This window comes from Leptidea sinapis, chromosome 17 (assembly GCF_905404315.1).
Source record: "Leptidea sinapis chromosome 17, ilLepSina1.1, whole genome shotgun sequence".
NCBI lineage: Eukaryota > Metazoa > Arthropoda > Insecta > Lepidoptera > Pieridae > Leptidea > Leptidea sinapis.
The window spans coordinates 2400395-2414450 of NC_066281.1; the positions used below are offsets into that span (position 1 = coordinate 2400395).

Here is a 14056-nt window from a genome sequence, read left to right on the forward strand (position 1 = left end):
TAGGCCCCCCACAAGATGTATGTTTATAATATTATAATAATTGTTTGTGTGAAAAAGTTAATGTAGAATAAACTAATTCCAGTGGTCACAATATACGCGACGCTCGGTGACGACGCCATAGCGCACGGCATCAACGAAACCGAGGTGTCGACGGTGATCACCTCCCACGACCTGCTGCCCAAGTTCAAGAAGATCCTCGCGAAGACTCCTCACGTCGACACCATCATATTCATGGAGGACCAGCTCAAGAGCACCGATAGAGAGGGCTTCAAGGCGGGCATCAGGATCGTTAGTTATAAAGAGGTCTTGGAGAAGGGGCAGCAATCCCGAATTGGTATGTTTATATCTTCGAGTTATTTATCAGTAATGTTATGGTGGAAACATGCGACCATTTAAATAATATTAGATTTATTTATAATATAGTGTGCCAATATGACTGAATTTTAACATTAGTACTTAAAAATCATTAAGTGCGTATCCGTACGCGCTGAACATGTTGCGTTTAGTCCTCAGCGGATAGCAAACATGTTTGCGCTTGTACCATTGCGAAGAAAAATGATTCCATTTGTAACTATGTGCATTGTTAATATGTGCATACTACTTAAGCAAACGATTACAAAATAAAAATATGAGAATATATCATGTTCACCCAATTGCTATAGAGCGCCTAATTGAAGGAGAAATTTGTACAATATATTCGAAATTTCTAGAACACGAACTTTTCTTTACGATTGCGTGCGACGCACTGAACGCACTAATTTATCGTCAATGCACCTGCATTCAGTCAGTGCGACGTAGCTGTACGCGGGTAGCAATTCATCAGCGATGGACTAAACGCAATCAATGCTTTCTTAGTTATAGCTACGCTTGACCGACGTCAGGGCTGACCGTCGGTCGAGCACTAAATGCAGCCTAATTGTAATGTATGTATCACAGAGATGGTGCCGCCCAAGCCCTCGGACACGGCCATCATAATGTACACGTCGGGGTCGACGGGAGTGCCCAAGGGTGTGGTGCTGTCCCACCGCAACATGATCGCCACGCTCAAGTCGTTCGCGGACGCCGTGCCGATGTACGACGACGACGTCCTCATGGGCTTCCTGCCGCTGGCGCACGTGTTCGAACTACTAGCAGAGAGCCTCTGTCTCATTGGAGGTGAGTGGATATCGAGAACAACACAAATAACGAGATATTTTATATATTTTCATTAATTTAGTTAATTAAAAAAAATTGGTGATTCGGATGGTCAATGAGAAACAATGGTAAATAGAAATTTTCATCCACAAACCTTGAACTTCCACTAAATTGCATTGCTTTGGTTTCCTCGGAGGTGCACCACAATTGTCACGGACAAGAGTAACACAAAGAGTTGGTGCAAGATATCCAGAACGTCTGGTTGCCAAGCTTCTCGAATCACGGTCTAACGTAGACTACTTGGCAAGTGTTGCGCACGGAGCCGCGGTCGCCATTGCATTGCAAAAAAGATGAGGGTAGTCAGAAGGATGAATCTAAATCTACCCACCAAACCTTACAATGACCGAACAATTTAAAACGTCATGGTGATTAACGGTAACGTCCCGTCTCCCGACATGGGAGGTTACAAAAAAAAGACACAACCATAACTTATTCATTGTAATTCGTTTCAAATTGATTGATTTTTTGTATTAGTTAACAATTAATGTATTGTTCCAGGAGTACCAATAGGCTACTCGACCCCACTCACTATGCTGGACACGTCGAGTAAAATCATGAAGGGCACCGCTGGTGATGCCACCATCCTTCAACCGTCCTGCATCACCACTGTACCGGTGAGATATATATTAGGGCTCCGAACGCTAAGGGGCACTATATTACTAAATCTTCGCTGTCCGTACGTACGTTCGTCTACTGTATCTTACGAACTGCAAAAGTTAGTCATATGTTAGTTGTAACTTTAACAGGTATTTTTAGCCTCGAAAGTTTTTTACATTTAGTTCTATAAGTTAGTTCTATTAAATCTCCTAGTGACGATACATTGTTGGAGATTTTGATATCGTCAGAAAACCACAATATGTTGGCAGAACGTAAGCAAGTCTCGACAACATATAAAAATATTGTGAACAATAGTGGGCCAAGCAAGGAACCCTGAGTAACGCCACTCGGTATGGGGAACCATCCTGAGGTATAATTACTGAGAACAACAGCTTGAGTACGATTATTAATATATGAGGAAAACCATCTAAACAAATCAACGCTGATACCAATTTTATACAGCTTATTGACAAGTATGTCATGATGTATTCGGTTGAATGCCTTACATAAATCGGTTTTAATTACATCAGCTTGAACACCTTGCTGCATTGCTACAGTTAAATAATCAAGTTATTAAGAAGTGCAAACTTAGAGACAGACGGACGACCTCTAAGAAAACCATGCTGGCTGGGGCTAAAAGCTTGCCTTACTGCAGGATAAACCTGACTATAAATGATTGTCTCGATCTCATCCTTTAATATAATACAAAGCTTAGAAAAATTGGGCGGTAATTTGATATATCAGTCTTATCCCCCTTTTTATGTCAGTTCATAAATGCTTGTCACATTTTCCATAAGTCTGGCATGCATAACACCCGCATGGAGAGATTTTTTGAAGAAAATTGTAATGGGTACACATATGGAATCAAAACATATCATTAAAAAGACATACGAGTAGGCGATCCGAACCATCAGATTTTGACGGGTCAATGCCATGGAGTAGTTTTTTTACTTCTATAGCGTCTACATATATTTGCGAATATTAAGATATTGACATTACCAAATAAATGTAATGCAGTTTCAAATTTCAGTTAATAATGGACCGTATCAGCAAAGGAATAACGGACAAAGTGTCTCGCAGCGGGGAGTTTGCGAGCGCGTTCTTCAAATGGGCGTACTCTTACAAGCAGGGCTGGATGAAGCGCGGTTACGACACGCCGCTGCTCAATATTGTGGTGAGTTGACCTCAGAATTGTCTCTCTCATATATCTGTTCCATAATACTATTTAAATAGAAGCATGTGTTTGCATTTTATCGTTATTCCATAATTAAAATATCGTATTAAATCATATTTTCCGGCCCTTTGCACTCGATATTGAAGCCGTTCCTTGGAGATTTTTCGTAGGGTTCTTTACCCAAAGGATGGACTTATGTAAACCGCGTTACTAAGCCTCCGCTGTTCATCTTTTTTTTAAAGAAGAAAAGCAGTAATGTGTCAGCATTACTGTGTTTCGGTCTGAGGGGCGCCGTAGCTAGTGAGATTACTGGGCAAATGAGACTTAACATCTTATGTCTTAAGGTGACGAGCGCAGTTGTAGTGCCGCTCAGAATTATTGGGTTTGGTAAGAATCCTGAGCGGCACTGCATTGTTATGGGTAGGGCGTATCAATTGCCATCAGCTGGGCGTCCCGCTCGTCTCGTCCCTTAGTTTCATAAAAAAAAACAGGTGAAACAGCTCTTTGGAACACTCCCCGTGATAAATGCGGTAGCAGACCAACAATGAAGCGACGTCTCTACGCAACGCCAAGTGATCCAGCCGTTCACAGAGCATTGGGTCCCCGACAATCCGAGCTTCTCTACATTGCACGGAATGGGAATGGAGCGACCGCCCTCTTATTGTAATTTTATTGTACTATACTACACAGTAACCATATTTTTATGAAAAAAGAAGCCCGCTGAGTTTCTTGCGCCCGTTCTTCTCAGATCTGAGCCATAGTTTTCGAATGCGTTCTTTTTTTTAAATTTTAATTGTATCTTGTGTGTTGTTCAGGTGTTCAAGAAGGTCCGCGCGCTTCTTGGCGGGCGCGTACGTCTTATGATCGCAGGCGGGGCGCCGCTCGCGCCCGACACACACACGCAGGTGCGGCTGTGTCTGTGTAGTGACGTCATCGTGGGCTACGGCCTCACAGAGACCACGTCCTGCGCCACCGTCATGGACCCGCATGACAGGTACCTCAACCAACACGCAACCTACAGTGTCACCAACATAACTGTGAACTGATGGCTCTTATATATATAAACTAGCTGACCCAGCAAACGTTGTATTGCCGATATTAAAATCGCGATACAAAAGTAACTGTTGATCGCAGATGGGTGAAAATTTGAAGTTGTATGTATTTTTTAATGCTGACTCATAATCAATCAAATTAAAAAAAAATGTCAAAAAAATTAAAAAAAAAATTCGTGTGGACCACCCTTAACATTTAGGGGGATGAAAAATAGATGTTGACCGATTCTCAGACCTACCCAATATGCACTCAAAATTTCATGAGATCGGTCAAGCCGTTTCGGAGGAGTTCAAAGTTTAACACCATAACACGAGAATTTTATATATTAGACGTGACATTTATATATTATACATATATTTTACGTGACACGTTGTTTGTCCGCAATGGACACCTAAACTAATGAACGGATTTAAACGGTACTTCATGGAGTGCAGTTTAGTCCAACTTGATAGATAGAATAGTTTTTATTTCGATTTGGGACTCATAATTATTTTTATTTCCAATATTTGTTTTGTATGGACTTATTTTCGATGAGAGAATTTATTGACGCACGGTTTGACAGTTCTGCTGTGAAACAATTTCATTATAACAACAAGGAGCATACGTTACGAAATAATTATTGATGTTATAAAAAGAAAATTAACAAATACATAAAAAACAGTATTTTATTTATGATATACCGGACAACGTCTGTCGGGTCAGCTAGTATATTATATATTTAACGCTAAATATTCAGAAGTATCACAATAATACGCACGGAACACTCGTAAGTAGTAGACACTGACAGTCGAATGACATATCAACATGGCGACTGTAGTTCCTATTTTTGCCACTTCACAGATAAGTTCGTATTACTAGAACTGAATTTGTTTTATATATTATATATATTGATGCTCTTAAAAGTGATTTTCATTATTATAACACTAGAAATAAGGGATTGCTTGTAACTAATTCTAGTAGGCTTCATAAGATACATAATAGCTTTAAGGGTAAATGTATACAATTCTATAATAAAGTCCCAGTCACTGTTCAGGCATTATCTATAAATAAATTTAAATGTTTTATAAAAAAAAATGCTCTGTCGTAAATCCTATTACTCCACTGCTGATTATCTAAATGATCGGACAGCCTGGGACTATATTGTGACTATTTTATAGCGATAGAAATGACTGTACAATATTGTATATTTTTATTATTTTGAAAAGAGCGCGAAAAAAGAATTCTGGGAGAGTTTCTTGCGCCGCTCCTTTTCTCTCAGAGCGCCATTTGTTTCCGAAGCGGTAGTAGTATCTAGTAGTTATTTTTATAGAAATGACATCAAAAAGAATTCTAAAGGAATCAATTTTGAGAAAATAAATGCCACTTATGCCATTTTATGCCTTTATAATGAAATGAAATGAAACTGAATTTATTTTGAAAGAAAAACTGACACATTCGCGCAAAAAAGTTGATGACAGCAAAATTTATGCTTGATCCTAATACTTAACTTACTTAATACAAAAGAAAAAAATGTTATACTAAATGTGGCACTGGTCTTCCAAAACTGGCGTCCACTCAGTTACAGTCGTGTCCTTACATACATAATGAGCACAGCACTGATTTTCAGTGACCCCATCATCATATTATGTTTTCTTTACTACCCTTCTTTTATTATTATTTTTTTTTGGAAAAGGACACACGAGCGTACGGGTCCTCGGGTGTTGAGTAATCACTACCGCCCACATTTTCTTGCAATACCAGAGCAATCACAGGAGTGTTGCCGGCTTTTAAGGAAAGTTGAGGCACTTTTTTTGAAAGCCTTGGACATGCGCGTTTCTGTGTCCTCCCCAGAATACAAAGGAGAGCCCGAGCGAGAATGCTGAATTTATTGAAAGACCGCTCTCATATTTAGGTGGAGGGGGTATGAGCTCCGGTCCTCGACACTAACCTATGCGAAACATAGCGGCACTAAGCCGCTGTTTCACGCCGGTATTTTGTGCGAATGTGGCAATTGACCCGGACGAGTCTGGCCATTTGTGCTGAGGTCATAAGACGGCAGCGTGACTCTCCCACTTCTAAAAAGGCCTAAGCCCTTACACCCATGGGCCTGGGATTCTCCTATTCTTTTAACGCCCCGTGGAAGCACAGCACTTCCTGGTGATCCCTTCCAAGTATTATCTGTTCTGCCTCAAATACTTTTTCTGTGGCTGGCTTGGAGATACTAGAACTTCTCGTTAGCTCACAACTAATTTATTAGGTCCAGGTACTCTCTAATTAATTGATTCTTTTAAAACTACAATAAATTTAACATGATTATAGTTGATTGATTTAATGTTCATGTATTGGACAGGTCGACGGGTCGAGTGGGAGCGCCTACCACTGGCACCGACATAAAGCTAGTGAACTGGGAGGAGGGCAACTATCGGGTTACCAACAAACCATTCCCACAGGTAACTACAGTCATTAATGATGATTGCATGTATTATTAAAAATACTTATCCTCGCGCGACCTTGACCTTTGAGTAGAGTAGTAAGATGTATGTTGTCATGTAAGGAATTAAGTGAACACACGAGTAAAACTACTTAAGGCGACACTAAATGCCAGCGACCTTGAGCGATATGAGTTCACGGCTGCCGGCCCGCCATCTATGTAACAAAGCAAATATTTTCAAAATTCTTGGGTGGAAAACAGTTTATATGCTTACAATCCTCGTTATTCACTACTAATCTGAATAAATGAACCTACACAAAAAAGTACAGGCTATAAGAATAACTTTTATGAGTGAGGTACCAAAAAAATGCGTCACGCCGTGCCAAAAAACTTGTTTAACTTCAAAGAAAAGTGGTAGTTCAAAAAGGCTCGGCAGTGTTAACTATAACCAACAATGTTTGCGTGTTTTCTGCTTACTCTTCGCCTTAACCTTAATCATAAAAAAAAATTAAAAAAAAAAGAATTTGTAGTTCAGCTAAATTTACCAATTTTCCATAATAATTCCTGTAAGTAACGTAGTAGCCGCGAGCTAGCGTCGGCACTGACACTTCTACCAAGCTATGATGTAGCCGTCAGTACTCACCCACGGTTTTTTTTTTGGTGTCATACGGCCGTTCCCAATATACTATCTACAGATAGAGATAAATTACTACCTTCTTCTGTCAGTAATTAGCTGTCAATAATCTGAATCTGTCCGAATATACCCGATAAGTCATTCTTATCGCCTTATATTGGGACGCGTGAAATGCAATTTCCATTCAAACTTCTATCGCTGATATACGTCGTCCCATTGACAGACAGCGTGTACGGATATGGTCATAAGGTTACGATTTTTATCTCAAGTAAGAGATAGACTGAATATTGGGAACGGCCGTTAGTGTATAATTTCTTTGTATGCACATTTCAATTATTTACTCTAATTTTTTAGATTTATTTTTTTCTATGATTACGGTTTAGTAGCTCTGCCCGTGTGTTTATTTAATAGCGCCACGCTGTATGTGTGATATTCAAAAGTGCATGTCGTGGCCTTATTGAAATAAATATTTAGAATCTTGTGTATGTGTTGGTCAGGGTGAGCTGGTGATTGGTGGCGACAGCGTGGCCGAGGGCTACTACCGCAACCCGGAGAAGACGCGCGAGGAGTTCCTGGATGAGGATGGGAACCGCTGGTTCAGATCTGGAGACATCGCTGAGCTGCACCATGACGGCTGCTTCAAGATCATAGGTATATCATCAATAAACTATTTGTTATTTTTTAAAGTGTTTGATTAAAACTGCATAGTAGGAAGGAGAGGTCGTGGGTTCGAGTCCCGCAACGTTCATAAATTTTGGTTACAAATTAAATTTTATGACTGTAAAAAACTTGTAACTAGATAGATAATGACCAAAAACTGAGGACATAGAGGTCCTTTTATGAATAATATATGCTAAAATAAACAAAAAAAAAGATTATAACTGAGTAATCTATGTGTATTAATTTATCACTTTATTACCTCATTATATTTATAACCAAAATACAGATTTAATACACACACACACACACACGGTCTCACACACCCACACATTAGTGTTAAGTGGTTACCTACTTGATGATTATAGATATAGAAGAGCGGGATCTTCTGACACAGGTTTTGTCACTTAAAAGAAGGTCCCAACCAACCAATAAAGAAAGTTGAAATATCTCGTGGACGATTACCTACCTGGGACCATATTAACAGTAGGGGTATGTCTTAAGGCTTAGAGGAGTTGTTCGCAATGGATCAAGTTTTTGTAAAGCTTTAAATGTTCTCTGCCTATTCCAATTCACCATTACAGCCGGAAGACGTCCACTGCTGGACAAAGGCCTCCCCCAAAGATCGCCTTGACGATTTGTCTTGCGCTGCCCTCTTCCAACCTATTCCTGCGATCTTGACCAGATCGTCGGTCTATCTTGTAGGCCCCCTACCAACACAGCGTCTTTCGGTAGGTACGTGGTCGCCATTCGAGGACTTACTGCCCCAACAGCTTTCTGTCCGTCGAGCTATGTGCCCTGCCCACTGCCACTTCAGTTTCGTAACCATCTGGGCTATGTGACTGGTTCTCCTACGGATCTCCTCATTTCTGAATTGATCTCGCAGGGAAACTCCGAGCATATCCGGGGGCAATGAGGAGCCCTCTGAGTGACTGACTGAGCATATTATATTATTTATTTGGCCTTTAATCTGACTTTTTTTATTTCAGACCGAAAGAAGGACCTGGTGAAACTTCAAGCGGGCGAATATGTATCGCTAGGCAAGGTAGAGGCGGAACTGAAGACGTGTCCAATAGTTGAGAACATCTGCGTGTACGGCGACAGTTCTAAGACGTACACAGTGGCGTTGTTGGTGCCGAACCCGCGACACCTGGTGGAGCTGGCGGCGAAGATCGGCGTGCCCGAGACGGACTTCGAGAAACTGTGCCAGAACGCTGAGGTCGAGAAGGCAGTGGTCAAGGAACTGGCTGATCATGCGAGAAAATGTGAGTCTCATTGTTTTATCCGAAATCGCTTATAAATAATTCCTTAAGATCGTTGAGAAACTCGTTAGCCTCTTTTAAAATTTGTTTTTTTTTTACCGATCATTGTATAGATTGTTTGTTAATTCTTTAATATTTTTTTCCCATGTATTCCTTATAACTTTTCTTTCACCCAGTTGAGTGTTTTTTCTTTTTCATATGTAAATTCTATTTGTGAAAACTTTTAATTAGCTTTTATTATTCTTCTGTGAGTTTGAACGGCATCATCATAACTATTGTGGGAGTTGTAATACTCTGTAAACAGCTAGATTGGATGGCGTTACGTAGTGCGATGTTAGAGGTTCGGGTACTAATTATTGATAAGTCTGACTGCGATTATTAGCCCATTTAATATGCTCAGTAAGAGCTTATTTATATACATAGAGATGAGTGTGTGCATATATGTATAAAGGTAATACACACACTACGTTACAGACATGGTTTCTACCGCATTTATCACGGGGAGTGTTACCAAGAGCTGTTTCACCTGATTCCTGCCGTTGAATGTCACCTTCGCACGACACGCCACTAATAAGGATATTATCCCCACCACCTGGATGTGTGGTGGTCCTCCACAGTGTGGTTTACAAGAAACTTTCTTCCACATACTACGAAGATGTGGATGTGCTTGCTGACATGGGTACCTTAAAAAAAGCGCGTACACGTTCCTTAAAGGCCGCCAACTCTTCTGTGACTCCACTGGTGTTGCAAGAGTGGGCGGCGGTGATCACTTATCACCAGGTTACCCGTACGCTCGTTTGTCCTCCTTTTCCATAAAAATAAATCAGGGACTATTAAAATAATCTTAATCACAGGTGGTCTGGAGAAATTCGAGGTGCCGGCTGCCGTGAAACTGTGTACGGAAGTGTGGTCACCAGACATGGGTCTCGTGACGGCTGCTTTCAAAATCAAACGCAAAGATATACAGGAAAGATACAAAGAGGACATTAAGCGTATGTACGCCTCCTAATAATTCTACACAACACACACAGACGTCGCGCTGTCGCTCCAATACTCAACTGTCAACGTCAATGTCAGATAAATCTCTTTGTGTCAATTATCATATGTGGCTAGTTTTACATGGCAAAGGGTTGGAGTCTTTCAGCCTAATCATGTATTTGTTGTAATTTTCGTTTAATTTTATTTAGTTTAGATGAATTTTTGTTTGATCATTCGAATTTTATAATATTGTATATATACATACATTGCATATAATAATAGAACTAAAATATTTTATTTGGCTAGTATACTCAATAGTTCTGTATTTGTTTGTTTTTGGAGCGATAGACTAGTATGTGGTGTGTTACTCTTGAGCTAAGGACATCTTTGTATCGACTTTATTCTCAGAATACTGGTTATGCCTGTCTCACGCCGATATAAGTCTTATTAATAGACTAGACCAAAAAGAATTAAGTCTCCTCAATCTTTCATGTAAGTAAGCACTTGTTAGAGTTCAAAATTAAATACGGAGACAGAATTATTTTGTTGGCAACACTTTGAAGGTATCTATCGAGCGTATAGCGTATTGGATTTAAATTAATCAAGTACATTATTGACATATTGTGAATAGAACAAAGGTCAAATGCCTTCAAAAATTATATTGAAGAGGGAATGCGGAATTACTAATTATGTTTTCTAGAAGAACAGTATCAGTTCCAGCCGAGCGAAACTCTCTAAGAAAAAAGCGATTCACTCGATTGTATGAAACGTGCAGTCATTGATAAATTGACAGTCGACGGCTATAAACTTGTAAAAAACAGAGATAGCCGCGTTCCATCCAATCCACTACGTTTTAAGCAACTGCTTGTTTTTAAACTTAGCCGGATTATAACTCCGTCGCCATATTGTGATTACTATTTCAAACTTATGTCAAATCTCACTGCACGTTTCATACAATATTTCAATTTTTACTTAGGCAGGCCTTTTATTACGTATTATTATTACATCCTCTTTGATCAGGTCCCCTAGACTTCATCATAATTTATTTTAATCCATACTATTTGAATACCCTTGAGACGCTACTGTAAACTAGTGTAACCGGTGATTGTAAAGTAAGCCCTAAGTGTATTAGTAATTAGGTCGGTTTCTGTTTAAAGTCGGTCGTCATCGTCGCTACGCTTTGCGGCCTCCGTGAGGTTTTTGATTTAAATGTAAATGTTTGTATGATTTGTTTGAGATTAAAAATCTATATCTGTATATCGTGCATCACATAATGTTATATTATGTACTAGCGGCGTTTGGGTGGGATAATCAATCGAGCAATTTGAACTTTTAAGACATTTTTTGAGATTATTTTCTGTGTGTATAATGTTTCTGCTATTTTTTTTTAATTTTTCATATGAGATTAAATTTTTTTTGATATAGTTCAGGTATATATACATAAATGCACAAATTAATGCATGCAAATGATTTGCCTTTAGTTTTCTAATTTAAATGTAAATGCTCTCGACAGTTTGGTTAAACTGTGAGGATGGCAACACTAAATTAATTTTGATTATCTCATGTACAGACATGTAGCTATAGATCATTTAATTTAGATTATAAATCGATTGATTTAGTTTCTACGTCCTAATATTGTACATATATAATTTATCATAATAAAACTAAATTTATTAGTAATATTGGTGTATTTTAGTTTTTTTGTAACGAATATACATAGGTGATATATATTTTAGTAGATCTGAAATTGGGATAAAAATGCAATTTGATGTTTATAATAACTCTATAGACTTTGGCCTAGTACTAGGATATTCTTTGTATATACACATCGGTCGTGTCACAAATAGAATGTCTCATTGTGGGAGTGGCTCCGCCAATATATCAATTATTTCTACACGAACTTCAAACTAATATACCAATTTTATTATTTAATGTTATACATAAAAATAATGACTACATGCATTGTTTTTTTACTCCACGGTATTTCGAAGTAATTGATCATCAAAAAGATTTGCAAGAGCGACATCTCAAGTTATTTTCTTAATATGCAAACATTCTGGTTGAGCAGGTTATCAACTGTATAGTAGATCCTGTAGATGAAGCCACAAGCCGAGAGTTGAACAAAGCATACAAGGTTTTATGACGATACATCACTCCAACTTTTAGCTCAGTTGGAGGGACCCGCATCGTTCATAAAGTTTTGTTTTCAAATTTTATTTGTGCAACAAAAAGAACTTTTGAAGTTACCACACAGATATTGCAATTAATTGATATTAATTGGTGTGGTCTTAGAATGTAGACTTAAGATAATTTGAAGTACTTACGTGGGTGGGCCACTGTTGTAACATCTTTGTTAAGGAATGCATAATTGCAACCCTGTTATTTAGTTAGGCGAATTTATAATGTAGTTGTACTCTTTGTAGCAGTCTGTTGGGAGTTCTTGTTCGTTGAGAGAATTACACTTAAAACAACGCATTCCGATCTTTAGCCTCTGTGTTCAGCATTTTTTATGCATTTAAAAGTTAACGTGAGATATGAAATTTTGTTTGACGTTAAATCGTTCACCCAATTAGTACATAATTATTTGATTGTCACAATTTTTTTTTTAATATTATCCCTAAGTCACAAAATTTGTTGACCTTAGATAATTTATACGTCTAGATAGAGTCTCTTGCTGTTAGACAACCGATAAAACAGGCCAGGTTTAACACATTAGTGTGCGTAACAAGGTACGTCTTACACTTGCTATGATTTGTATGACACTGTGTCAGTGTCAGTGAATAGTAAATAGGGGTTTGTTCTAAATTCAATTTTTTTTCGACGTTTTAACATTTGTCATATTGGATATCTAAATATATTAATCGATGTAAGGTTTACCCGATTAGTACATGAAAATTTGGTTGTCACAAAATTTTTAAAACAGTATACCTGTGTCACAAAATTCGTAGAAATGCCTATACCTAACAATAATAATAAATTTATTCACTTTATTCTCTAATTATCCTCAGTTGCTAATGGAATCGCTTGTAAAATTAAAGCAATCTTGTAGAATACCTACAATTGTATGTAAGTGTAAAATATTGAAATTCTTTAAATATGTACTATTTAATATTTTAAGCATGGGTACATAATATTTTTCGATATTAATCGTTTTAAATTGTATGTAATACATGTAGAAGTCATTTGCTCAGTTCGTTTGCGTTTCAAATCGTAAATGTTTCAACTGATAACAGTTTTTGTATTATTTATTCGATAAATAAATGTTAATAAAATCAGTTATTTTTGTTTTATTTGACCAGCTGTGTGTATTTTCTCCACCATAGGTTTCTTAGCATTTTCTTTGAGGACGAGTAATTATTAGAAAATATTTGTGTGAAGAAAAACTAACTGAGAACTTAATTGCTAGTTTAATCATTTTTTTATTTTGTAAGAACTTTCATGTGATCCTCGTAGGTACAAAGTGATAGTATAACCAAAGATATAGGTAACTTCCAATGGGGCCCTTATAGACAACTTTTTGAGCAGATTTAATTCATAATAATGCTGCATATGCAGTAAAAAAAATCAAAAAACAGCGTCTGTCGGGTCGGTTGCGTTGGGGTGAAATTAAGAGCCGACTATTTTTAACCTCCATCAGTCCTGTCTCACTCCCCGTGTAGGTATCGAAATCGTAAGTACGTGCGGCGGCCTCTACAGAGTAGACCAGCCAGTAGTAGTGACGCACGCACGTTTTGTTGTAACCTACTTCACAGTTCCGACCGATATTTTAATATTGAAGAAATATATAAAGTAATGCATATTAAAGGTCATTGCCAATGACGTTCTATACATATAGACAATGCACCTCATACAAAATCAAATATGGCAGATGCCACAAATGACACCGTAATAACCTTCGACTGCTATGTCTATACATTTCTGCGCAATGTAAACACAATCTCAGTTTCAGCTGCGTATTTTGAATTAAGAACCCGATTTGGACAGTGACATCAGTGGAGTAGGAGTTAGGTATTTTTTTAAGCCCAGACGAAAAAGAGGGTTGCTATAAGTTTTACTTTCGTCAGTCTGTCCCTATTTTCCGATCAAAATCTGTTCAG

General features: G+C 38.2%; 1 protein-coding gene across 4 annotated transcripts in view; it reads left to right on the forward strand.

The window, feature by feature from the left end:
* LOC126969092 (long-chain-fatty-acid--CoA ligase 4) overlaps nucleotides 1-13234 on the forward strand; it is an 88372-nt gene extending 75138 nt beyond the window's left edge. For all 4 annotated transcript variants that reach the window (XM_050814392.1, XM_050814393.1, XM_050814394.1 and 1 more), the window contains 9 exons: nucleotides 83-334; nucleotides 937-1155; nucleotides 1693-1808; nucleotides 2822-2965; nucleotides 3781-3959; nucleotides 6348-6447; nucleotides 7560-7713; nucleotides 8709-8984; nucleotides 9836-13234. In XM_050814392.1, the coding sequence (XP_050670349.1) occupies nucleotides 83-334; nucleotides 937-1155; nucleotides 1693-1808; nucleotides 2822-2965; nucleotides 3781-3959; nucleotides 6348-6447; nucleotides 7560-7713; nucleotides 8709-8984; nucleotides 9836-9990 (1595 nt within the window). In that variant the 3' untranslated portion in view covers nucleotides 9991-13234. The remainder of the gene's footprint in view (nucleotides 1-82; nucleotides 335-936; nucleotides 1156-1692; nucleotides 1809-2821; nucleotides 2966-3780; nucleotides 3960-6347; nucleotides 6448-7559; nucleotides 7714-8708; nucleotides 8985-9835) is intronic.
* The last annotated feature ends 822 nt before the right edge of the window (nucleotides 13235-14056 follow it).